The sequence below is a fragment of the Vidua chalybeata genome, chromosome Z (genome assembly GCF_026979565.1).
Source record: "Vidua chalybeata isolate OUT-0048 chromosome Z, bVidCha1 merged haplotype, whole genome shotgun sequence".
NCBI lineage: Eukaryota > Metazoa > Chordata > Aves > Passeriformes > Viduidae > Vidua > Vidua chalybeata.
In genome coordinates this window covers 63015422-63042829 of record NC_071570.1, presented here as the reverse complement: position 1 = coordinate 63042829, position 27408 = coordinate 63015422, and the positions used below count along the sequence as shown (strand labels likewise).

General features: G+C 34.7%; 1 protein-coding gene across 1 annotated transcript in view; it reads left to right on the top strand.

The window, feature by feature from the left end:
• Positions 1–27408, top strand: part of MCTP1 (multiple C2 and transmembrane domain containing 1) — a 211872-nt gene that overhangs the window by 95035 nt on the left and 89429 nt on the right. The window contains exons 11-15 of the mRNA XM_053968728.1: positions 5828–5930; positions 7967–8069; positions 8409–8510; positions 8854–8928; positions 10475–10594. Coding sequence (XP_053824703.1) covers positions 5828–5930; positions 7967–8069; positions 8409–8510; positions 8854–8928; positions 10475–10594 — 503 coding nt within the window. The remainder of the gene's footprint in view (positions 1–5827; positions 5931–7966; positions 8070–8408; positions 8511–8853; positions 8929–10474; positions 10595–27408) is intronic.

The window sequence follows — 27408 nt, the reverse complement described above, 5'->3', positions numbered from 1 at the left end:
AGAACAACTATGTTCCAAAATTAATTTTTGCTGGAAAACAGTTTGCCAAGAGTCAAAAATTTATGTTGGATCATTTTCACCTTGGGCACCATTGAAGGAAGGCCTATATAAATTGCCCAGAAATATAAGTTACATCATATTGCAGTTTGACAGTTCTAATACTCAGGTAAAGTTCATAATTAGATAAATAAAAGATCCTTGCATCTGAATTGGTCACATGTTTTGCCATCTCTTGTGAATTTGAGATGACACCCAATAGTTTGTTGTTCTAGCTGCCCGCTAGATTGGACAGTCCAGCTCGCTTCCAGCCTGGAAGATGGGCTGTAGTGGTGTATGTAAGACCAGCCCACCAGCCCATGACAATCATGATACGAGGGTTCACAAGTCACCTAATATGTTTGGTGCTTGCTTGTGAGGACCAGCATAGAGAGCCAGATGAAAGTCCTGTGGTGTTTCAACTGATAGAAAGGGCCTTTCTCAAACTTTTCCACTAAAAACACACAGGCTGTGTGGTGCTGTGGTTACTTGAGAAGAAAATCCAGAAGCTGAAATTGTGTGAAGATTGAGGCTTTGTTGTTTTGATTTTCTAAATATTTTGAGAAGCAGTTAAAGGTTGCTTCTATCAATCAGTATTTTGGTCTCTTTTCCATCATGAAAAAGTGCATTTTCTATTTTCTTGCAGGAGAAAAATGTTTAGATGACCAACCAAAACAGATAATGAATCAGAGCTGCCACCTGACTTTGATTTGTTTGTGAAGGACTGCCTGGGCTTTGGGGGACTTTGAGTTTTGAAGAAGACAACAAATAACACATCTCTAGTTCCTCATTGCTACCTCTTTTGGAGAGTTGGGGCTGATTTCAGGTTATTGGTGTACAGTTCATCCAGAGACATGAGAAATAAGGTGATGAGTAAAATTAATTTAAATTAATGTGTGCATGATGTGACTGAAGTAAAATAGTCTTCTTAGGTCTAAGTAAGGTAATCTGAGTTTGTGCTCTGGTCTTGCACTGTCTAAAGACGTAGTGTAGCACAAACAAGGATATCTGTAAAACTACATACAACGTGTGGCCTAAATTCAAAGGTTTCAAAAATAAAAATAAAGATAAAACTCAAAGCTTCAAAAGATAGGTAGCTCTTTAGGTTTTTTTTCAGTGGTGGCATACATTACAAAGTAGAACTTCTAGCATTCATGCTCAGATAGTCAACTTCTGTAATGGATAAAGGAGGAAAATGGGAGAGTGAGATCTGTCAAAAGAGAAGTTGCTTTTCCTTTCAATTATGCATATTATGTAAATTAGCAGTTTATTTCTATAATTTCAGGAGCCCTTAGGCCTGCACAAATAGAGATCAAATAGCATGAGACATTACAGCAAAAGAATGGATAAATTATATTTTTTTAAATTTGTATTGAGGTTGTCTGCAGGTTTGATTTCAGTAAGTCGGAAGGTGTACTTTGGTTTTTCACTACCTACTTCTATCATGAATTCCTGCAACCAGTGGTAAGGTGTGATAGCAGTTAGCCCCACTGTGGTCATGGGATACTCAAGATTTTCAGTGTTGGTGTTGGTGCTGCTAGGAGCATGCTTTTTATGCGTACCTTAGGCAGATGGTGGTCATCTTATTCTTGTACAGCACTGACCACATGCTTAGGATTGTATTGAAAAGTTTGCTGTGGATGCTGGCCTGATCAATAGCTAAATGTCTCTAAAGTCATTGGAATAGTAGCTGTAGGCCTACAAAGAGCACAGATTGCTAGTTGGAAGATCCTCAGTAGATACAGAGGGTTTGGTATGATTTCTTTGTGTATGACAGGTTATATATAGTTATATACAACATTTGTGGTTTAGTTTATAGTGAAAGGTGTTATGTTCATGACAATATAATATGGAATGATATAACTGAGCATAGGGAGCACAAGACTTATCAGAGGTTTTTATGTGTACTTTTAGAAAGGCTAGAGGGAGAGCACACTCTTCTGAACATGTGTGACTCTTTTCTAAAAAAATAAGGAAAACCATTTCTTTATCTCTTGTTTGAAATAGCTAATCACATTAATTGACAGAAATTGTCTGAAGTTGCCTTTGTTAGAGTGTGTTGTGCTTATGGTATTGGTTTTGAATAATATAGTGTTGTTGGATCTTTTGGATCCTCCTAGAGACCAAGGAGACCTAAGGACTTTTTTTTACTATTTTAGTGCTCTCTTAAGGCTTTCATTGGGAATGATCCCATTATTTTGAACACTCTTGAAATGCAGCAGGTTGACAAGGCTGTCACTGAGAATTAAGATTGAAGTTACTCTTTCCAATAATGAAAACTTGAAAGATGACAGATAGATAACGAGTTTCATCAAGTCTGTCTTTCTGGATCACGTTCACTAATTTGGATTAGTATCTTAATAATGTTTGCACATACCTTATGTTGAGCATGTGAGCAGTGACTGGTGCCTCTCAGAAGCCCAGCTTGGTTATGAGTGTTTCAGCCAAAGTAAGAAATGCCCATAGGCAATGGTGAAGGTGCATGTGGGAACTTTGTAACCAAGTAAATATGATAAAACCAACATTCTTTAGCAGAGATGTTCAAAGCTGGGAAACTTCTCTTTGTCAACCATGGTATTTGAACCTTGCCTTGAACTGTATCATGATATGGCCTCTATTCAAATTTGTTCTTGTAGTATTTTCAAATGATAGGAGGAAGGAGGTGTGAAATGTTGACTATAAGCGAGGGATTTTTTTCATTTCTGAAAATCATTTGTCTTTGGTTTGACTGAGGAACTCTGTAATTAATGCTACATATTGATTGATATCCATTTAAATCTGTAAGAAGAGTAATTGAAAAAGTGCATGCCAAGAGGCACAGAAAATACATAAATGTAGTAAATACCCTCTCTTCGTTGATAGAAAATGGCCTGTATATGCTGTAATGTAATTTACTGTGTCTGTATATGTTTAAGAAGCTCAACTCACATTGTACCACCATATGCAAATATAATTGATAATATTTTTAAAAATGAGATATCATAGCCTACCTGCTGTGCCAGTGCTGCCTTGTTATTTTAACAATCTTCTGTGTGTTTCTTTTTCAAATACTGAAAGCTAAAGAACTCAATTAATAGAAATGGTTTAGATTTCCTATCACCTTCTAGACTTGTGAAAGAGAAGAACCTTGAAATGTCTGGTACATTTTTCAAGATAATGGAAAACATTCAGCAGTATGTGATTTTCTAGCGAAGGTAAACATCAATTAACTGTAATTCACAATGTGTTTAAAACAATTATTCTTTATCATTAAAGTTAATAATATGCACATAATATGCATATTAGCCCTTGGTGTAGTCAAAATCAATGCTGCACTTTGGGATTTGTGGTCCCTGGACAGCTTTGTCTAAGTATTGATTTCATTGTCATTTGTATAAGGTATGAAACAAATGATGTGCTTCTCTAATATCATTATTGTGGCCCCACTAATGTAGCTACTGTAGCTACTCAGTTTATGGTTTCTAATAATGCATGAAAAAATAATACGGAGTTAATGAAGACATTGAGAAACACAATTGCCTAGTATGCTAGATTTAATTGTGGAAGGCCAATGCCAACATTCAATATATTTTGAACAGTTTACTGCCTAAAGAAAATCTGAAGAGAAGATCAAGTCATGAGGTACTATGCAACTCAAGTGTTCATTTGCATCAGACAAAGTTCCCCTGGGTCCAAGAAGCAGCAATTTGTTGTTCAGCTTTCTATTTACATGAAAATAATATGTACACTTGTACTGTGCCAAAGGCAAAGGTTACTCCTTCCAGTTACTGGAAAAAATAAAAATATAAAAGCAGGATATCATGTCTCTGTTTTGGACAGATTTATAGCAGTTGTCATTACTGACATAATTTGAAATACGAGTTAAATAATTTAGTCCACAATGTGATTTCTTCCCTTTATTGCCTCTTTATTGAAAGAGGTCTTCCCACCATGCCCCTCATGTTTTCATTAGTGTTTTTTCCATCTGTTCCTTAGGTCTACCTTGCCACCCCTCCTTAACCTTCTAGGTAATTTCAGACTTGCCCTGAAATGCTGAAGATACCAATCCCACCACCTTTTGCTTTCTCCAGCTTTGGGGCACTCCTTTTTTAGATAGCCAAGCTGTTCTTAAGCATCAGATTCAGGTGTCTACTTTTCTTCTTGTCCTTTTGTCTAGTTTAGGCCAAGGATGTGTGAGGGTAGAGCCTGGAGCTATGTGGGCCTGTCTAGGCTGTTATTCCATACACTCAAATCATTGCTGATATGCGGAAGTCAAGAAGTCTCTCTTCCAAGATGAAGAGGTCATGGCTTCTGGTGGAGGAAAATGGGCAGTGCAGAGGTTCAGCAGCCATTTTGTCTCTTTCTGGGGGAGTGTGTGGTGAGTGGAGTGGTGGGTTGGTGCTGATCCCAACTGGAGGATTTGTCTAACATTGTGTTTTTTTCCATTGTCTTGGTCTTGGGGAGAAAAAGTGCAGGTGTGGAAAGTTTGTATGCCATTATCTTTCATTGTCTCAGGCTTGCGGGGAAAAAACATGGTGGAAGGAGTGACAGGGTGGCACCATGTGTGGAGGCAGCATGTCAGACTCAGGGAGCATTTTGCATGTAATCAGCCTCTCTTATACACTGTTACTGTTTGCTTTCTTTTCTCATTGCTGTTTCCAGTACGTTGTTACCCCAACCCATAATTTCTGCCTTTAGTATCTCTCACCTGAAAGAGGCGTTGGGGAAAAGGGGAGCAGCTTAACTACCTGGTGAGCTTAAACCACAACACCTTTCCAAAATCAAACCTTAAAAGGGTTAGTGTCAGTTTCATGTTCTACCCCTAAACTTGCAGTTCTGATCATTTTTCTTGTGCTCTCCTTAGTATCTAATCTCAGCTTTCTTGCAGTCTTTTCCTGTAAGCTGCCTATTTCATATTTAAGGACACATACTCACACACACACACACACACACACACACACACACACACACACACACACACAGACAAACACACCTGCTTTGCCCATTACTTTTCTTTAAAGGAAAAAAATATACCTCCATATCCATTTCCATTATCTTGCTTCAATTATCTATATAATGCATTTTCAAAGCAGCAACTTCATACTTCCCCTTTTGGTGGCTTTCATGCTGAGGGACCTCTTTGTATATATATCCAAAACTACTTTTTTGTGCTTTAATGTATAATAAAATATCAAGCACATTTACCTTTCTGCTGTGCTGAGACTATAGTCCATCATTCCAGCCCATGCTGTCTCACTTTTTAATTGTACTTGCCCACTTTGTCTTGTGTTAGGCTTTTTATGAGGCTGTCATCAAGATTCTTTGATTTTATGGAGAGGATTTGTACAGCGTGAAACATAATACAGCATAATAGTCTTTGGATAATATTTGTAGGTGCTATGTTGTTACAAATAATACAGAGTAATGCATTTCCTTCATACCAAAATACTTTCATTATATTATCTTTAAAGTCGATGGGTCACTGGTACCATTGAAGTAAAGTTCTCTTAACTGTCTCACAAGGATGCTTGGCAACTTCTAGGAACATGCTGTGTTTCATCAGAAGAGTCTGTATGGTGATTTTTTTCTCCTCCATCCCTTTTTTTTTGAAGCACAAGAATTGTTCTTTTAGCAAAGAGTGTTAATAGATTATGGAGATGAATAGTGTGATATGAATATCTTGAATATAGTACAGACCATTACAGTGAAGCTCAGAAAATGAGAAACAACCCCCCAGACTTGTTTTTGTTTAAAGCTTGCTCATCATGTGTTTTCTTAGTTCACAAAATTACTTCCAAATTTTCTCTTACAGGTAAAAGTGACCCATTTTGTGTAGTTGAATTGAACAATGACAGACTGCTGACACATACTGTCTACAGGAACCTCAATCCAGAATGGAACAAAATCTTCACATTGTAAGTGTTTGAATTTAGGTTGGGGGAATGAATGGGCAGTAGGTTTTGGGCAGTATTTTGGAGGTGAGGGTGTTGGAGCAGGAACAAAAATACTTACTGATAGTTCTAAAGAAGAATAGTGATGGCATACTTATATTTCTTATCTAAACATCCAAATACATTTTGAGGATTAAAAACATGAAAATAAATACACAAGTGGTATAATTTTAAACATAAAAATGCCAGGACTGTTTCTTGGAAAGCATGTATGAGTAATGCTATGCACAGCAGACTCCTGTTAGGTTCAGCAAGAGTTTCAAGGGTCAAATCCAGTGTGATGGATATGCCCCTGAAGTTTTGAGTGGAGAGAAAAAAGATACTGTGAATATGACCTTTATTTAAATGTGGTTGTTAAATGTAAGAAACATTAGATAGCTACATAAAGTTAGAAATTCTACATGCATTTACATTTCTCTGAATTTTGATGAAATCCTTTCCACTTCTTGTTTCCATTTACTAGATGCCCTTCTCACAATACCATCTAGTATCATACTAGTACAATCCATCTGTTGGTAAAATGCAGTCTAAAACAATTGATTGGGGAGTAATGTGATTTGTTCTTCTATCCTTGTGTTATTTTGAAGACAGTTAAAGGCTTTAACAGAACAGAAAAAAGGTATTCCACAGACAAAATGTCCTTACTGTTTGCCTTGCTCAATTGCCTTTTTTTTTCCCTTCTCTCTATTTGACTGTAATGTGACAACAATGAGTAGAAAAAACTGATCACTGCTGCTGAAATCAGTAACAATCCTCTGCAAAAACAGTAGGAGCTTTAGTTTTGTGTACACTTTATCATACATGAAAATGCTATATTTTGCCCTTAATGTCAAAACTCAGTGTGATTTTAATTTTTGTTTTCCCCTCTAGATTTATGATTCATATATTTAGCATCCACAGGTTTTTGTGACCTGCAGTGAGCTCTCAGAAATGAATTCAGAGCAAAAGAAAAAAAAATCTCACCATAGTTGTAATTTTCAACAGCTTATTATAGTAGTTCTCATTTCTGTATCTGCAAAACCATGCTAAATTGTTCATTAATATATTTTTACCAGTAGAGCCAATAACTAATTATCCTATACTTCACAACAAAGTTCTCTGCACAAGGAATTGCCTGGATTTGTAAAGGACAAAAGATTAATCAGAAATCAAATAGAAAACCTCTAAAGGGTTTCAAGGCCTTCCTTCTATGTACATTTACATTTATTCTCAGATTTCTTAATTAATTTTTGGGCTAGCAATCCCTCATCTGGAGGAATATATTTTACTGAAGCTGAACTGCTTTGCTTTAATTTGTATTTCCTGGATCAGCCATTCAATCAAATATGAGTTCTCTCAAATAATTGTTTTATTCAAATAAGGAATATGAATTTTTCACCCAAAAGTTTACATGTAGAGTTATTTCCTGTGCATGGCAATGGAGTGTTTAATAGCTTGCAGTCTTTTTTCCTCAGTTGTACCTGAAAGACGCATTGTTTCATATTGTTTGTTCTTTATTTGCTATAATTTGTTGAATATTAGTAATTAAATGATAATTTCAGAAACAAAGAACTTGTTCTTAGTGCAAGGTTATATTCTTGTAGTTTGTAATTATTTCTATTTACAAACCTACAGGTTTCATTGTATTTGCAGTAAGAATTGCCACAAGGGTAGCGGTGTTTAAGAGTAGCTTTTAAAAGCTCTCTGTCCTTCTGCTGGTGGCTGTAAATCCCCCAGTGCTTCTCCTTGCAGGTCATGCAGTTCAAACCCCAGGCAGATTTATAGCAACATCTTTCAGAAAACTTGTGCTGGAAAAGCCTTGCAGAGAGAAAGAGTCATAACTGCAGCTCTTAGAAAGTATTTTGGTTATATGCAGAGATGTCTCATTCACTTAATCTCAGTTCTCCACCATGGCTTGGAAAAACAGATGGATATCTGTGTTAACCTTTTACAGTTTTGTCCTTGGTACCCACTGGTGTAAGCGTGACTTCTTTCTTGTGTGTGTACTTCTCTCTTTGTAGCAATATAAAGGACATCCATTCAGTGCTTGAAGTGACAGTTTACGACGAAGACCGCGATCGAAGTGCTGACTTTCTAGGCAAAGTTGCTATACCATTGCTGTCTGTAAGCTTCATTCACCTGACATACTGCTCTGAATTTTTCCCGCTGAAGGAGGGAAAGAGAAAAAAAAAAATTTTGCAGCTCTGAGTCTGTCATTTCCCAACCAAGGTCTGTAATAAGAACACTAAAATTTTAACATAGTCTATTCACGGCCATGTTGAATCCCATGATAGTTAATTTTTCCTGACAGACTCGGTCCTGGTAATGAACAGGTACTTGTCAGACTTGCCACAGTTGTTTTGGGTTCTCTGTCAGTTTCAGCAGCTGGGGGTCAGGGGTCACTGGGGGGGTGTATTCAGCGGAGACCATAAGACAGACGGCTGTCATGTCCTTTTCCTGCAGATTCAAAATGGTGAACAGAAAGCCTACGTCTTGAAAAACAAGCAGCTGACAGGGCCAACAAAGGGGGTCATCTATCTTGAAATAGATGTGATTTTTAATGCTGTAAGTCTTAACTTTGGGGTTTTTTGTACTGCTAAAGAGTTCAGTTTCATGAAAGCTTTTGTCCCTGATTTGTAGAGAATTTCTGTCATTCCTCATTTTCTCTAAGCCTTGATGTATACCACAGAATACTCCTCTGCCACTGCTTGGCACACCTACTCGTTTTGTTACTGTTGCTGCTATTGCTGCTAATGTACAGAGCAGCAGCTCTTGTCTCTGTGTATGCTTATGTGCCCCGAGCTTGGCAGCCATGACTTTGAAACTTGGTAAATTTTGTGAATTGAAGCCTGTGTTACTAGTGAGGAGCAAGTAAACTTGAAATACTGACACGCATTTTAATGCATAGGTGAAAGCCAGCATACGAACCTTAATGCCCAAAGAACAGAAGTACATTGAAGAGGAAGACAGACTGTCTAAACAGGTAAAGAGTAAGGCAACACTAATCCCTTCTAAAATCCTTACTATCAAGTGTGCACATTCAAATATCTGGTACCCTACTGCTGAGAGTAAAGAATAACATTTTCATTACATGTTTACAAAAGAATATGATAGGCTGAGAAGTCAGAAACTGAATACATGGGTTTAATGTGTCTCCTCTATAAATTGCTGCCTAATTTCCATCAAATACATGAATAAGAACACAGTTGAAACCATTAGGTTTCACACATATCAGATTATTGCACAGGTGCATGTAAAATAAGTCTTGCATAAACTTTTGCTGTTAACTTTGACCCAAAAATTCTCCATTTGTTGCAGGGTAAAGAATCATCATTCTGTTAGCCAAATTTCAAGGAGGTTACTTGAGTAAGGTTTGAATCAAAGGTGAAAGCAGACTGAAACTCTTTGGAATCCCTGGAATAGGAAATGTCTTGACTCTTTTTTCTCTGGATATTTTTGCTACACACAATTTTAATGCTTTGGTAAAAATTATTTAAACACACATATTTTTCTGCACTCAAACTACTTTGCACTCATTTTTTCTTGTTCCACAAATGTTGTATCTTACATGGAGAGAATTTGTTGGACTATGGGAACAAGATTCTTGTTGTTTGCAATGAAAAGTCAAAGGTCTCAGAACTTCTTTCTTTGTTTCTGAAAGCTTGTATACTTAAGCATGGTTTAAATTACCTGCTGGATGAATTTTATATCAGTTTATGATATAATTCATAAAACAACATTTCATAAGGCAAAATATTTCTTTATTTGCAATTTTGAGTAATACAGTTACTAAAGCTGAATTTTGCACTACTATTCCAGCAAAGAAGCAACAAAGCCTTTTACTCAAGATTAATTCTTCTTCCTATATCATAAATGAAAATGGCATTGTCACTTTTGGTGATGGCAGGAGGAGTGACCATTTTCTATGCATCTCAGTACAGAAATAATTTGTTCACTCTTTGTGGTGAATTGTGTTACCATTTTGGAGGATTTAAGTACATTTTCCTGAATCAAAACCTAGAGTTGTTATATCTTACATATATATAATTTGAAAGTATGTAGATTACCTTGGTAAATACTTAAAACAATGCTTTCAAAATGCATCACAGTAGACAAATTTGTTAAAAATGTTAAAAGGAGCAGATATCTTAATTATATTAGAGCAGTAGTGTTGCATGGTTTCATGTTAGTGTCCTGCAGCATCTTTTCATTAAAAATGGCCAACACTTATTAAAGGCTTAATGAAATTGAAATCTAATTAACAAAATAATTTGTGAAATTTTGCATGTGGCTTTTCAATGATGAACAATTTTTGTACCATCTAGAATTAAAATCAACAAATACCAATTTACACAATTAGCAAATTCCCTCTCTTCCAAGGCTCAGATTTTAAACTAACTTGCTCAATTTGTGAGCTAGAGAGCTTAATATTTTCTCAGCCTTTCATCAAAATTGAGAATGACAGTATGAGCCTCTCCTGAAACTTTTTGGGGTTTTGAAATATTTTCAATCTTTCATCTGTTTAACAGCTACTGTTAAGGAACTTCATCCGGATGAAGCATTGTATCATGGCGCTCGTTACTGCTGTCTGCTATATTAGCAGTTGTTTTGACTGGGACTCTCCACCAAGAAGTCTAGCTGCTTTTTTGGTATGATCTTCTTTATACTATTTTTAATCATCCTGGTGTGTTTGTGTTCTAGACTGGGAGACAATACTGTGTAGATTGGTGCTTTCTTTTTAATTTATTTTAAAGTTTTCATTACTATGATATCATAAGTCATGTTTATTTATAATTGTATATTTATAGTAAAAAAGTAATCGATTATATAAGTTGCAAGCAGGTGATCCAAATTAAAATAAAGTCAGTGAACTGTGGATTATATATTTTAAGCTTCTCACAAATAACATCCATTAAATTTTGTTTGGTCCCCTTGCATATTGAATAATGACTCTCAAAGTGTTTTTGATTAATAATTATTCAAAGGTGGTGTTCCTAGATTAAAAAAATCCACCAAAATAAAACAAACAAACTTTAAAACCATAAATGCAAACAAACTAGTACCTTTTAGGCAGCAAGCTCTGGTCATAGTTTTTAGTGAATGGTTTTAAGTAAATTTGTTTCTAGCCATTTAAACAAAATTGCTGTTTCTTCAGGAACATTAATAGTATTAACCTTATTTTTCTACAGTTATTAACCTTATTTTTAAATTTTAAAAATTCCAAGCACAATGTAGATTGCATTGCGTTACCCAGATAAATACCTCTTTATTTTCAAAATCATAAGAGCTACAAACAAGACCATTATTTTTTCATTAGAGAGTAGAAATGTATGCATGGGCATACTTTCTGGAATTTCTAAGTTTTTTTTAATTGGCTGAGAGGTACTGAGATTAGTAGCCTCTCCACTATGTTTATGAACAGAGAAGGGTTTTGGTATAATTTTGAATAATTATAGATATCGTCTGGTGACAGTACTTTTTACTTAGGTGCCTGAAGGTCAGGTGCCTCAAATTTGGAGAAATCAAACCAGGCATTGGTAGCTGTCTGTGCAGTAAAATGGGGTAGTTGGGTCACACTGTTTTGCAGAAAGTTTCTCCTTGCAGGGCTCCGTTTTTACTGTGTTGCTTGTTAAACCCTTGTTTGCCATGTTCATTGGGTGTACAGGAGATACGTGTGCTATCCAAAGAGCCAGGGGGTTTACTTGTACTGATGTCTATAGTAATGGCACTGTGTGCAAATATAAAATATGCTTGCTACTGTTTGCTGTAAGAAAGGCAATCTATCATTTCAGTTAAAAGTTATCAACACTTCATAGGAAAATGCAGGTTTCAACATAAAACTCAAATGTTCATATTGCTATTACTAATTCAGTTAGTAAGTATTCATCACTCTAAGTCAGATTTTAATATGGATATGGAACACTCAGCTGTTGCCAGTGGAAGAAAGGAAAATGGAAAGACATCAAATTCTTTGGGCATTTTTTTTCCCCATGGCACACTGCTGTGGCCATGAAGGCAGTGGTGTTGCTGTTAAACTGTAATTGTTTCTGTTCATAAAAAAAAAATCAGAGTCATAATATGTAGTAGTAGTAGTAGTAGTATGTAAAACAGAATTTAAGTAGGGAGGTCAATAATCAGTATATGTTATTATTATAGTTACAGCATATTGCAGTAGAAACATTTTCCTGGTTATATTTTTATAGAAATGTTCATATTTTTCATACTTACTTATATAGAGAGACATATATTTTAAAAAATCTGATTTTCTTGGTTTTGTTACAGTAATTTTTTTTGCTTATGTAGGTGTTGCAGTAAATTTTTATGATTATATATCAGTGCTATGATTTTACAGATGTATTCCAGTTCTGCATCCAAAATGCCTCCTGTGCTTTTTGACCTATGTTATCCTCTCCAAGGATCAAATCATTCCTCTGTCAGCAAAAGAAGTCTTTGCTGGCCAAGGCAAATATATGTGAATTTTATCAGGATTATAAGCTTTGGGTTTGGATGGTATCTGGACTTTCATAAGCTGTTGAAATCTCGAGAATGATCCACTTGTTTGTGTTATGATGAATTATACTTGCACTAAGGTTACATTCTAATTTAATAGACTGTATAAAATAAATGTACGTATATGTTTCATTTTCTCTTCACTATTGTACAAATTATATCTCCTTGTGAAGTTGTCTTCTAGAGGCTAGAATATCTCACAGTGAAATGTCAGTTCCAGAAAGGAGATGAGAAGCAGGCTGTTCTGGAGGTTTTCAGCTCTTTAGCCAGACTAATAAGCAACATATGAGAAGTAAAGCTTTAAACTAATCATTTTTCTATCCTGTTGGATTTGAAAATATACTGTGATGGGTGCATCCTGATACAGAGTTACAGTCATTTCACCTAGGTTGCATATGTAAGGGTTAATTTTTCTATCTCCCAATGTCCCATGTTCTTTGCATTACAATTATGAATACTTTTTTATTGTGTGGCTTTTCTTTCTGATGAGGATATTAGGGGACCACGGGTGAAGAAATTCTGGCAGAATAGTTCCATTTTCAAAAATTTAATTTCTAAGATAAATCAGGAAAGGAGAACTACTGTTGGAAACCTACAGAAAACTTTGATTAATATGTTAACTATAACAAGTTACAGTTACCTGTTTCATATGCCTCGTGCACTCTTCACTGCAGTTTTTTTTAAAGTCATTCTCCTTGGAGAGTCACACTGTTAGTCACTGAGGCTAACAATGTTCATTGAAAGGGCTTGCTGATTATTTATACTCCTGAACGTAGCTGTCTCAAACTTTTACATTATATGGGACATTTTAGGTACAGAAATGCTGTATTGAAGCTTTAGGATTGATTATTTCTAAAATCTGTTTGAAGGCATCAGCTCAATGACCAGTGTTGCCTGTGTTATTCATAGACACACAGAAACGTCAAGTTAAGTTTTCAATGTTCTGGATTATGCATTTCCTCAACTAAACAATATTTTACCTGTTTCTATTAAACTTCATAAGCTCATCACCTTCACTGGGGATTTTGTATGAATAACTGAGAGTTTTCACTCCATTTCTTTTTTTTTTTATGCTTTGATAATTCACAGCAGAAGAAAAATTATATATATATATATAACTGTCATGCTGATATAACTGTGATGTATTAATAGCTGTTTTTTTTTCAGATACTTAAAGATATTAATAAATAGCTCATGAACCATAGGTTGATCTGGCTACCAAATGACTTTGTCTTAGATCAGTTAGAAAATTCTATATTCTCTCCTGCTTTTTTGTATTTATTTCCTGCTAAATAAAGGAAGTGCATAGGAACAACATGAAGTTAATATTTCAGTTCCAGAACAGCTTTATTATATCACATGTCTAGGCTGATCAAGAATGTGTTGTTGTATACTTTTATTTATGCTTCTTAAGACCTAAATACAGTGGGAAAAACCAGAAAAAGTAGAGAGCATTTGCTAGAAAATCATATATTTTTCTCTGTTCAAAACAGACCTTTGCAGTATTTAGCAGTTAATTTTTAAAATTATTATTTGGTAATTAATATGGGACATTTCAGGAGGAAGAACTTCAGTAAAGTATGCAAAAGTGGATGTTATTTCTTCAGATTAATCCACTGTGGGCACTGAAATGTCTGCTAAGTTTGGCCTAATTTCCATCAGCTTCTTAACCAGAATTTTCTGTTCTGATAGATGTCAGTGGGTGCAACATAAGGGGAAAAAGGTGTGTATTCTTTTTTTCTGATACTAGCAATTCTCACTGTAATGAGCAGAAAAATAATTGGGCAATGGGGCTATCAGTAAAAGAACACACGTCAGTGTGAGTCAATGAATTATTTTATGGGACAAACTTTAATCTTGAAATGGGATTGTAAATAATTTGTGCTACCATCTGTCCATTTGGAATTCTTTTAACCATTTCAGTCTTTATACAGTAAGTACTACTGTGTTTAACATTAACATTTGATACACATTTAATTTCTGTACTGCTCTGTGGTCCTTAGGGAGCTTTGCTCTAGTGCTACAGGAGAGAGACAAAGTATTGATCAGTTAACATTTCAGCTATGTATGTTGCAAAATTAATGAAAATGCCAGACAAAAATGTCAGAGTGCACAAAAAGTTAAAATTTAAATTTGATAGTTTAATGAAAGTTTAAGATGCGCATTATCAAAAATATCCCCTTGCCTTTGAAGTATTTTTCAAAACTGAGTAAAGAGAATTTTTCATTTAGAGTATTTTACTTAGAGGTACACTCAACATGAACTATGAGGGAATATATAATCTTCAAAGTGTCTGGTATCCCAAAATGGCCTCAGTAAGGTACTTAATTGCCTACTTGAACATTTAACTGTTATGCATAGAATAAACATAGTTCGTTTTTCACTTAGAAGCAGAGTCACCTCATGTGATGAACATACATGTTAGCCTCAAATTAAAGCTTCTTATGAACACATTCTCCTATTCCTGTTCTTATTCCTTTCATTCATTCTATATGTGTACATGCATACACAGAGAAGATACTTTTCTTTCTTTCACAGCCTCTCAAATATTGATAAAATTACTCTCCATGCATCCAAGTCATTTGTCAGGTCTAACTCACCTTCACTTTGTCTTCTAATATTACAGAATTCATGTGTGAAAATGACATAATAGTATCCCTAGCTTTTGATTGTGTGTTAGTTCTCTTGCACATATGCCATTTAGTTCTGGATTAAAAATTAAAATTAATTAATTTTTAATTAATTGAAAAGGAAACAGGATTTAAAAGAACTTGTTCCTAGAAGGATATGAGATAGCAAAGCAATTTTGTAAATTTACTGAGGTTTTTTCCCCAGTAAAAAGGGAAGCAATCACTACTGTGTATTTTGGAAGCAATGTCACTCAAAGATGAAAGACAAAGGTTATGTTTCCGGAGAGATTTGATATGATACCATCGGGGGTTGGAATGCATGTTGTAATTATTACATATTTTCCTTATTTTTTGACATTGTAATAGTAAGAGAATCAGAATTTCACGTATATTAAAAAACTTGTAGATGTTCCCATCGTGGATACCATTATTGAGGATGTAACCTTCAAATAGCATTTTTTGCTGAACCTGGACAAAATGTATGATCAAATTATCCTTGCCATCTCTTGTCTAGAATTTGAAATATGAATAAGTGCTGGTAAGGTAGTTGGAAAAGCTTTTCTTATCTCCCAAAAAAAGCCTTTCCAAAAATTGCTGTTGCTGTAAAACCTGCCTGTTCTCAAAAGAGAGATTTGCAGAGGTAAAGTGACATGGCAATGGCAAGGCCAGGAACAAGATTAATTTCTTATGCATGTTACACACATGTGTAATAGTCTTTCAGCTTTTTGTCATCTGTATCCGCACCAACAGGTTAAAAAAATAAGTGGACCAGACTATTGTGGGGTTTGGTGTTTTATTGTTTTTTTCCAAAGTAAAGCAGACAAAAAGAAAAGGGGTCTAAGTTCTGTTTCCTCTCCTCCTAATTTTCTATATATCAGCAGAACTAATGTTGGACCTCTTCAAAATTACAGTGGAATTTAGGCTTTTTACAACACTTAGCTATATTTTGTGTCAGGCTTTAGAAGGTAGAATAGGAAAGCAAAAAACAACAGAACCTGGTATATAGGACCTAAGAGATCCATTAGCTATTAATACTGAAAGAACAATCCAGCACCAGCTATGATTAAAAATGCACCTCTTAATTATAACAAATGAGTAATGATACTGTTGTGGAAAAACTGGTGTCATCAGTCTACATCTTTCGTTTCACAAATTGTGTGTTTGCAAATCTGATAACTCAGGAATATTTGTATATGTAAAAGCCTGTTTAAGTATTTTATCTTGTTTATAAAAAGTCACTTTCATTTTACTTTCTTCACAGAGTGACTGCATACTTGCTAAACTAGTTTAACAGTGAGATTTATTGCCCAAGCACAGACCTGTGCCATTTTCAGTAATGTCGAGCATCCCGTGTGCTGTCCAGCTACTGTCCCAGAAGAGTATGTGTCTGTCTTAGGTTCTCTATCATTTCTGCCATCACCATCCAAGTGACTGGGGTGCCCACCCGAGGGTGTCTAAAATGGCACTAGCTCTACATTTAAGCACTTTAATTGCTCCCTTAGGTGTTTATTTTACCTGCATATATATTTTAGTACCTACTACATGCTGTTCTGAGTTTCTTCATAATCTTAAGGCGTTAAATCTCAAAAACATCTATTCTATGCAGGGAATTACTTTCCTTATTTTGTGATTTATCAAACAGAAATAGACAGCAGCATAAAACATTGGCATCACAAGTCTTAGACTTTTCCTTCAATATTATACCATTTTTCCCATGTATTCTCCTTAGGAAGCTGACAGTATTCTGAAAGTATTTAACTGCCAAATCTTTTTTAATGCTATTATAGCTTGATACACCAAAAATCCTGATGGATGAAAATATGGTTGATGAAAAATTATGGAAGTTGGCAAAAACTATTGTTTACTCTCCTGTATTTAGGATTAACTAATAAGTTCTAAAAGCAAGCTGTAAGGCAGTGATGTGACTAGAAATCTGGCCAGCCAATTAGTATGAGTTACAGTCTTACTCTGCAGTATATTTCTGATAACCCAAGGTATGTAGAAGGCAGTCCCCCAGTGCCTGGTGTTACTGGAAGAGTTACAGAGTGAACCATTGGGCCCCTAGAGAGGACTTGCATTGTATCACCAATTCTTACTTGCACTGTCCTCTTCAGTGCATAAAACAGTACTGAATGAAAAACTTTGCACTTGAAGGAATTCAGACATCATTGACACTGAATTTGGATAATTACAAGTAACTTGGGTGTTCTAAGGTAGCTGTGTACCCTATTATCCTCAGGTGCCCTGAGGTGCTATTTCACAGTTATCTCAGAAGATCTTGGCCGTTTAAACTTCCATGACTTAGATACTGCACATGATTGAGTTATAACATATCTTTTTCATCATCTTTTAAAAATAAGTATTATGAGAACCAACACATTACAAAGCCATGTTACAGAGTGTTTTACTTCCTTTTTATTTTAGTAGGAATGGGTATTATAAGGTTTGTTTTGAAGTGAAAGAACTGTAGGACACACTGATTTCTCTGGGCCATTCAGTAGTTAAAATAATGTAACATAATGGTTTTGCTAAAAGTTGCAGTATAGTAACAAAAGCAGCAGATGTGTTTTGGTAAGAAAAGCTCAAGTAAGGTAAATCAGACAGAGAAGCAATTCTTTCAAATCTTTTGAAAATACAGTGTGCAAAAGGCTTAGAAAGGACAGAAATTAAATTCAGAAATTAAACTACCAGTTTCTTCCTATTGCTCCTTAAGGAATCTTCAGTATACTTATCCCTGTAGAGTAGCTGTTTCTTTAGCAGGTATGTAGCTGTAAGTGATGACATAAGTGTCTCAGTGGAAGAATTAAGGAAAGAACCAGTTCTTTTCAATGTGCTGGATTTTGCTGGAGTGAAAACACTTTAGACCATTTTGTAACATTTCAAATATGCATAAGAAATTGATTTCTATTGCTTATATTGTTTAACTCACAATTTTATAATTTCAGTTTTGGTAGCTGAATGGGAAATGCAGGCTGTTAACATAAAAAAAGCCTTAGAGCATATGTTGTGTCTACTACTGCCTCATAATGCTATATAACTAACAGTAATTGCTTTTATTGATGATGTAAGTAAAACCTTTAAAAAAACCAACCCTAAGTAATCATTGCAAAACTTAGATGTGTCTCTTTTTTCTAAAGAGGGAGTGTCTGCCACAGGTGTTTTTAGCAAAAGAAAGATGCTGCATGTTTCCCATTCCATAAATGTATGGTTTGGTTGTGGAAAGAGTTTGAAAGCTTGTTTCATTCTTGTAAATCCCTGTGAGGTGGTGATGCTGTTTGTGGTGGTGATGATACCCCACCTGAGGTGAAGTGGACTTGCAATGCAAGAAGCTTTGTTTCCAGTGGAACTCCACTGAGATATGTAGGGAAGTGCTATGAAAGCAGTGGTCTTTTACAATTGTTTTTGTCAGAGATAGGGAAATTTCCTTGTGACAGAGTGTGAAAAGGCCATAGCACTAGAAGTTGTCCCTTTCTTAGGATAACGAGTCTGTGTACTGAGCAGATGATTTTAATGTCAAGGGGACAAATCTCTGAAGGGCAGTGTTGCAGAAAAACACCTAGGAAGTTTACGAAGGGTGGATATTTATACTTTTCTTCTAAATTATGTATGAGTTATACAGCAGTTTATTGGCATAATTTTTATTGTATAGTTTCAGTCAAGGTTAATGAAGTTTCCACTCAGGTTGTTTTCCATCCTTGAAAAATTAAGAAAACATTTTCCAAAAATGTTGCTTTCCTGAACTACTTTTCTATGTGCTTTTCTCCTATCCCTCCCAAGACAGCACCTAAAGATCTTGGTGACAGGGATGAATCATGTAGATTACTATCCAGACAGGATGTTTTCTTAAATTTCTCAGTTAAAGGCCAAATTTATGGTTGCAGTTTTGTGAAGAAAATACTCTTGTAGCTTTACCTCACTGGTAAAGCTTGCATGTTTGCAATGGCCTATCTTGCACAGTAACTTCTTGTACTAGTCATGGCAATATAAAAAGGAGCAAAAACTGCCTCAAAAATAATTTTAGTTAAGTGTCAATGCAAGAAACAGTGTTGTCTAGATAGTTTTTTTAATACGTGGAATACTTAACTGTGTGGACAGAATGTTAAATTTTTACCAAGTGTCATGCTTAAGTGATTTAACTTCTGCAGGAAAGAAGTTGACCTTGCAGTAAAAAGCCTGTAAATGTCATAACCATTTGTTTGACAAAAACAGGTTTTTTTGTTAATTTATTTTTTTAGCTTATTTACTCTTAGAAAGAATAAAAAAAAGATGGTCATACATGCAATCTGTTTAATATTTTGCAATAAACAAGGTATAATTTAAATTATACATAGCAATAAACAAGACATAATTTCAAAAATATTGTTTATTTTGGGTTCAGTGGCAGATTGTATTTATTCCAGGGTAAGTATTAACACTAATAACTAGAATTTTATTAGAATTAGAATAACTAGAATTTATTAGAAATAACTAATGTTGTGACTCCAATTGTTACTGAAGAGAAAAAAAATTATCTGTAAGCCAAATGGCTGCAGCTAATGTTGAATAGACTTAAAACTGTATAGCACATATGTAAGTTTGTACATTTCCATGAATAACATCTACACTATTACTGTTGCTCTGAAGTTACAAGAAACCAACTGCTTTCCATGTGTACAAGTACTCTATGGAGAACCCACTGATTTTCAAAAATAAAAAAATTGGCATTATTTAGTCTTATTTATTTGGGATTGACCGCTATTCTCACAGTGGTTATTAGCACTGCAGAGTTATCTGTTAAAACTGGTATTATATAATTGGAACTTTTGGTATTTCCTTACATTTCTCCTAAGTTCTTAAATGCTTGTGTCTGTTTAGCTGTTATTGCTCTGTTTCTTCCTGGTGCTCATTTAAAAGGCAGAGAAAAAAATCTCTTCCTTATCTCAGACCAGAATGCACAAGTGCATGCATTTTAATCTTTATTTTCCAATGACAAATCCTTCATTTTCCAAGAAAAGTGTGTTTTAAAAATTAAAACCAGCTAATTCCTTTGAAAATGGATAATCACTACCGCAAGGGATACCAATAATGTCTATTAAAGTATGTTTTCCTTTAAGAAGAAAGACTTGGTAATTTTTGCTTCGTATACAATATTCTTGCTCTTCTGACTTGAAGAAGAAATAATACCAGCAGATAATATATTCCTTTAACATGAGTTAAATAAAGTAGTTTTTTTAATATTTGCCACCGTATTAATTATTACTTGCTTAAAGCACTGTTAGCAGAGGCATTCTGAGTTAATAAACAGATCATAGCATTAGTATATAAAATACAGTATACTTTTCCCAAGACAGTGATTACCAGCATAAGACCACATTAACAACACTTAATGCTTGTCCCTTAAATGTGCATGATTTTCATCTCTTGGAAATAATATCATAATATTGCAGCAAGTAAACATGGAAATGTATTGGAGTGATTTTTTTTACAGTAGAGGTAACTAATGCCTTGTTTGAGCTTTGTTTCTGTATTATATCCCTCTCTTCATAGCACTGCAGCTTCACATCAGCCAGAATAGGGATTTTAATCCTGAATATTAAGCTTCTTTAATACAACTCTAGTGAAACACATTAAAAAGAAGTTATTTCTTTATCACAGTCTATTAGCTGAAACATTTGGAAAATAACTGCAGTGTGCCAGTAGGTATTTATAATGTAGTATTTTCACAATCAAGAATCACTTTGGCTGTGGTTTATGGAGTTTTAACATTGCTGCTGTGCTCCAAGCATGCTTCAGATTTTTGTTAGCTTTGATTTCATCAGTATGAGCAAGATACCTCTCTATAAATTACTGGTTCACTGGAGCATGTTTCTTTGCTTCAGAATTGAGAGGTCCGTCAGCCCCATCCAATAGATGGGGTGTGTGGGGTTTGTGGGGTTGTTTGTTTTTTGGTTTTTTTTGTTGTTTTGTTTTGTTTTGTTCTGTTTTTGGTTAGTTTTTGTTTGGTTGGTTGGTTTTTATTTTGTTTTTGTTTTTGTTTTTTGTTTGTTTGTTTGGTTGGTTTTTGGGTTTTTTTTTTGTTTGTTTGTTTTTTGTTTTTGTTTTTTTTTTTTTGTTTTTTTTGTATTTTTTTTTTACTTAACCTATGGCTTTGATATGCCAGTCTGGAGTTACCTGTCAGAGCCTGGGCTGCCCACCGAGGTCAGGCACTCTTCTGCCTCTCCACTCCAGCACCTGCACACCTGCAAACTGAGACATGCCCCATTCAGCCCTGCAAGAACAGCTCTATTGTTGCCTTTTCTGAGGGAAAATTATTCCAGTTCTACTTCTGAATTAAAATCAAGGCTGTTATTACTCAAGGGATGTTAGGCCTCGCTGCTTTTTTGAGAAAACAAATTTGCTGTAACTTTAGCTGTAATTTAGTAGCACTTGGGTACAAATAGAGGCTACATTGTATAGAATGCAAGGCAGAAAGTAAGGGTTTGTTAAAGCCATAAAATGGTTAGATAACCATTGTATATCCAAGAGCAGCCATATCAAAGCCATAGGTTAAGTAAAAAAAAAAAAAAAAAAAAAAAAAAAAAAAAAAAAAAAAAAAACCAACAACCCCACAAAACAAACAAAACACAAAAAACCCGCTTCAAACATTGTGTTAAAGAAGTCTGATTTCCGTCTATGTGGAGAATATAGCAAAATTGCACATTTCCCAGAAGTTAATGTACATTTGCCTTGATCAACAGCCCACTCAGAGAATAGTCATGGTAAAGGCTACTCAGGTCTTTTTCTGCAAGTTTTTGGATTGGTTTAGTTTTGCTTTCTTACAGTAAATGTAGCAGAGCTGTGCTGTTCTTAAGTGTGACCTTCTTGAAGAATATGATGTCAAAATGCTTAAATACACTTTCCCTTTTGTTAGTTGATTCTCGAATGTCAGGTTTTCATAGGAAGAAATAATACTGCTTAAAACCTCAGTCCTGTATGCATAGCCATTGCAAATGATGCTGTTGAGGCCAATCCAAATCAGTCAAGTATTTTATTCTGTCAAAGTTCATTTTTACAACCGTGTGCTTGTTCACTGCCTTACATCCTGATTAGGCAGCAAATGTGCTAACTCTCTCTTTTCCTTTTCTTTTTTTTTTTTTTAAATATGAAAAAACTCCAATTTGGTGTTAGGAGTTTGATCTTGCTGATTAGCAAAGTTAAAGTTAAGAACTTAATGTGCTGTCTAATCATCTGGCAGCTGTCATTAGTGAGTGACAATGCAGCTAATCCCCCCTTCCTCCCCACCCCAACACACAAGCCTATCCCTCCATTCTCCCCAAAGCAGCGGCAGCCACCTCCAGGCACACTCTCGGCTGAAGCTGGGAGCAGGGAGTATGTATCTGAACCTGGGAAACTCTGGTTAGTATGCTTCATTGTCTCTGGATCACTGCACTCACCCTTCTGCTCCTTTACTTACAATGTCTACTATGTCCGATTTGAATTAAATTATTTTAATTAAATCATTCTACTCTTTCTCGTAGTGCAAGACAGTTAAGAGGTGTAACTGGTGGTGTTATAAATCAGTTGTCCCCTCTTGATTTGGCCAAAATTATTAAGCCAAAGATTAGTGTGGATTCTGGCATAGGCAGAGCAAAAGGTGTACTTGAAAAGACTGTTAGTACTTAAACAGGAACTGAGAGATACAGCAGTTACTTTCATAAGCACCAGAAGCATTCCTGCTGCTATTTTTCTCTCAGCATTATGTCACAAGCAACGGGTTCACTGTTTGCAGGGAAGGCAAAAAGCTGAGAAGGGAGTTTTTGGTTTCAGGATGAAAATAAAGTTTATCTTTGTTTATCTCTGATTTAAGCTGTCCTGTCATTTGCCAATCAGAGAGTGTAACGAATGCTCGGCTGCGTCACTAGACAGAGTTTTTCATAGATAACTCCTCAACAGCTGATGACACTGCACTGTGATACTCTGAAGCTTATTTTATTTTCTGCAGACATTAATTCTTTCTTGCATTCCTTCTATTAAAAATTGAAAAGTCTGTCTCCCCCCAAGATGCAGTAAGTAAACCCAAAACTCTGAAGAATTCCTAATGCAGGAGAAGTGTTTTAGAACAGGGGATGCCTGTGCTCTAAAATGTGATTATTGACAAATTAAATTCTGTTGCCTAACTGGCAATGATGAATGCAGCACTTCTCTGAGACCACTTTAAGATCTAGCTGGTAGAACCAGCAACCCTGATACCTCTGAAGTACAGGACTGTCTGTTTGCTCTGTAATGTATCTTATTTCTGCTGAATTTTGATTTTTAGAACAGATAGTCAAATATAAAATATATATTGGCTAAACAATAACAGATTATTTCTGGGTCACTTTCAGTGTTGACTGGGCTGCATTTTTTAAGTTAATGCAGTTTAAAAATAATTTTAAGTTTCCCAATATGAAAGAAAGTGAGACACTGGATTTGCAAACAAAAGCTTTGCTGGTTTATGACAGGTAATCCATCTTTTTGCATTACTGTAGCATTCTACCCCAGATAATTTTTCATAATTGGTAATTTTTGAGTCATATATGTTATCTATTCTTTTATGGGCCTCTAAATAGTGAATGATGTCAAAGGTCATCAAGCATTCATAAAGAAAATTATTTTATTTTACTTTTTCAGTTTTGATCAGTGTTCTGAAGAACTCTGTGAACATTTCAGGGAAAAGTACAAAAAAAAAATAGCCATTTTCCTAGAAGAACTTCATGCAAATTCTGTTACAGTGTTTGAAACAAAAAATTAATTTTAGGACTACAGCAGGGTAAAAAATGTTTAGTTAAGTCAGTTATGATTTATTTAATCATGGTTAGGTTTTAAAAGTTGGAAATGCTTGTATTGCATATACATGCAGCAAAATTAAGAACATTTTCATGTGACTGAATCATTTTGAATTTTTCCGTACCAGAAATATTTTTGCAATAATCCACAAGCCATTGTTTTCCTTTCATCATGAAACTAGGAGTGTTTATAGACATCTTCTAACCCCACTCTTTGGAAGAATTTAATATTTGCTATAGGTTAAGACAATCTAACAAGGGAGAAAAATATCTTTGCATGTAAAATAATAGCACCAAATGGCGTTACATTTTGATGCATTAGTTTGTCACTAATGTGACAGGAAAGTTATTAATAGAAGGATTTGGGCATATAATTGAAAATTTACTTGCCATAATGAGAAATCTAGTAGGAACTTTTCTCTTTACTGCTATTTCTCCAGCTACCCATGAACATTACCACTAACTGTTCATGAACTTTCTGATTGAAAATTGGGAGAATACAATAATATATGAATAAATTCAATTAGCAGCAAAGGCAACTTGAACTAATTTACAGGCAACTATATAGGAGGCATTAAGTATTTTAAAATTAGTTAAATTTTAATTTCACAGTGAAGTTGTTATGAACATGCTGCGATTTGTGTGGTTCTCTCTTCAACAGTCATTTACATATACTCTGAAGGGTTTAATTATAATGAGATATTTTTATTAAAAATTATTCAGTATTATCTTCATAAATAAAATAGAATTGAACTTATTTAATTGTGATATAATTATATTGTATGTAGAATAATGTATATGTAGAATTACAGTAATGTAAACTTTTTTTTACTCAATTTCTAAAAATATGAATAGGAATAGCTGGTAGGTTTTGATCACACCATTCTTGAAATTTCATCTGAAAATCATGAATAATTGGATATTTTGCATAATAATTTGAATCTAAAATCAGTAACAGTATGAATAGGATCTTGTTCTTAAGAGAGATTTTAGTAGCTTAAGAATAAAGCAAAAGATATGTATTGTTGCTGAATACTCTTTATGTCATTCTATGGCATACATCTGTGCCATTGATTCTTCTTTGAGGTTATTTTTAATATATTTTTAATTATTATCTGTTCATCTGAGACAGTAAACTAAGGCACTTTTTCAGCTCATCAGATAATTGACTCTGAATGTCACAATTATTTGATACAAATACATTTGCTCCCTAAAAGGAATTCAGTATTTGGACAAATGGACAGAAAAGAAAATCTCATTTTAAAATTCATGCTTTCATAGCACGGTAGGGATTCTAAAATTTATATAATTGTACTTGTGAATGGGTGCTCTCTTTTTGTCACTATAGATATGAAAAATATAGCCTTTAAATACAGAACTGCTGAATTATATATTTGAAAGAAAAACATTCTCAATTATTACTCTATTATATATACAAAATGCATTTAATAATATTTATCTTTTTATTTTCTATTTTTGTACTACTTTTGAAACTGTTCCCCCCTCAAAAACGGAAAAGAAAAAAGGATGTCATAATTTTTTTGAAAGGTACAATGTATTAGTTATCAATTGCATGGCTTGCCTTAGTCTTAGCTGAAGGTAAATGCAAGAGAACACTGCTGCTACTGCTGTTATCATTACATGTTGAATGTATACTGCAGTGGCATGTACAGGGTAGTGGGTACACCTTTGTTCCTAAAAGTTAACAAACGGAGCCTGTGCTTTTAAATTCATATCATTAAGTTCATTCAAATCAGTAGGAATATACCTAACAGTAAATCTCCACATATTTATAAATATTTGCCATATCTGATCTGATTGGGTACAAATGTGTAAAATATGCAGAGGAAGATAAAGCAAGCTCTTAGATGAAAGCACTTCCCCAAGCATTTTTTCATTATCTCAAAAATACTGGACGTGCTGTTGTTTTTAGGCAAGAGATTCTCAGTACATTTGCACTGTATTGAATGAAATATTGTTTATACAAGAGGTATAGGATAGATGTATATTTAATAGAGTACAAATGCTTCCTGTCTGGCACTTAACTGTATTTGTAAGACCAAACATTAATTTTGATCTTCAGATGTGATCCTTTGATACTTGTGGCCAAGTTTATTTGTCAATAAAAATATGCCTGAAATAAGTGTATCAGAAGAGCATACAGTTTATTTAATGTTTGTTGATTAAAAAAGAAAGCCTTCTTTTTTATGGTGCTGTAACTGATTTAAATAAAGAAACCCAGGAAAATACAGACACCATTGTAATATTTAGAATTAAATTGGGTTAACTGAAAATCTATGATATTATGAATTTTTAAAACTTTGGTAAAACATGTGTTCTTTAGCCTGAAATTAAAAGGTATTTACTTTAGTGGTAATGCTAATTCTGTTCTATTTCCATAAAATGGGATCCTTTTTCTGAGCTTCCCTGCATGTCATTCTCTGCTCAAGCCTGTAGGTAGCACCTTTGCATCACACAAAAAATTATTGCCTTTCCTGAGAGACAATTACTATTTAGGTGGGAAAGTCTTTACTTGTGCAGACCTCTAAATGTAGCTAGTACTATTTGCATAATTTCCAGACTTTGATGACAATATGTGATCTTAAAACAGCAGATCACTCTCATGAGGTACCTCAGAGGTACAACATTCTTTCATAATTATTTGTTTTAATGTACTGTCCATCAATTATTAATAAATGAGCAGAATTCTGCATTTATATATCACATTTTCTTTTCTGTTCTGTAAATTACATGATACTAGTGGTCTCTTTTATCTGCTGAGTAAGATAAACTCTATGAATTTAACCAAACTCTGTTCATCCTTCTCCCTTTGGGCTTGATCCTTCACTTATAACAGTCAGTAACTAACCTTAGAGGTGCTGGCTTGATGGTCAGGGAGTTTCACCAAAACCACTGCAATACAGGAAGACTACCCCACAAAAATACCAACCTTGCTGCCAGTGCTGGGGGGTGACTCATTACGAATGCTGCTATTACTTGCTTCTTCAACTTCAGTATGCAAGATCCAAAAAATGTAACATACTCATTATTTCTAAATCTGAGGCTGTTCTGCAAAAAAATCTTTGGAGTTTAACATTTCTTTTTTTTCCTCTCAAGTATATGCTTCATAATATCACTGTTTCCATTTCTAGAACCCACTGATAGCATATCGTCTCTTAAAATGACAGTTTGCTTTCCTTTGGAGTTCCTCTTAGGTCACATAATGCAGAATGTCTCTAAGTTTATTATTTTTCTCCTAAGAGGTCATAACAAAGAAGGTCTGGTTATCTATCACCCTCACCCATGATCACAAGCATGCTGAATAAAACTGGTGACATTTATTTGATTCTGCTAAGATTGTGGTTAATTTTAGTGAGAGTCAGTAAATAGGATTTAAAAATAAAAAATTATACAAAGCTCTTATTAAGGTAAAGTTAATGATTTTATCTGTGTGCTGGACTGGGATATTTGAGAAGGGAACATGGAATGTCTGAGAGAGACTCCCATGAGCAAGATGATTTTTAATCGTATTGTCTGAAT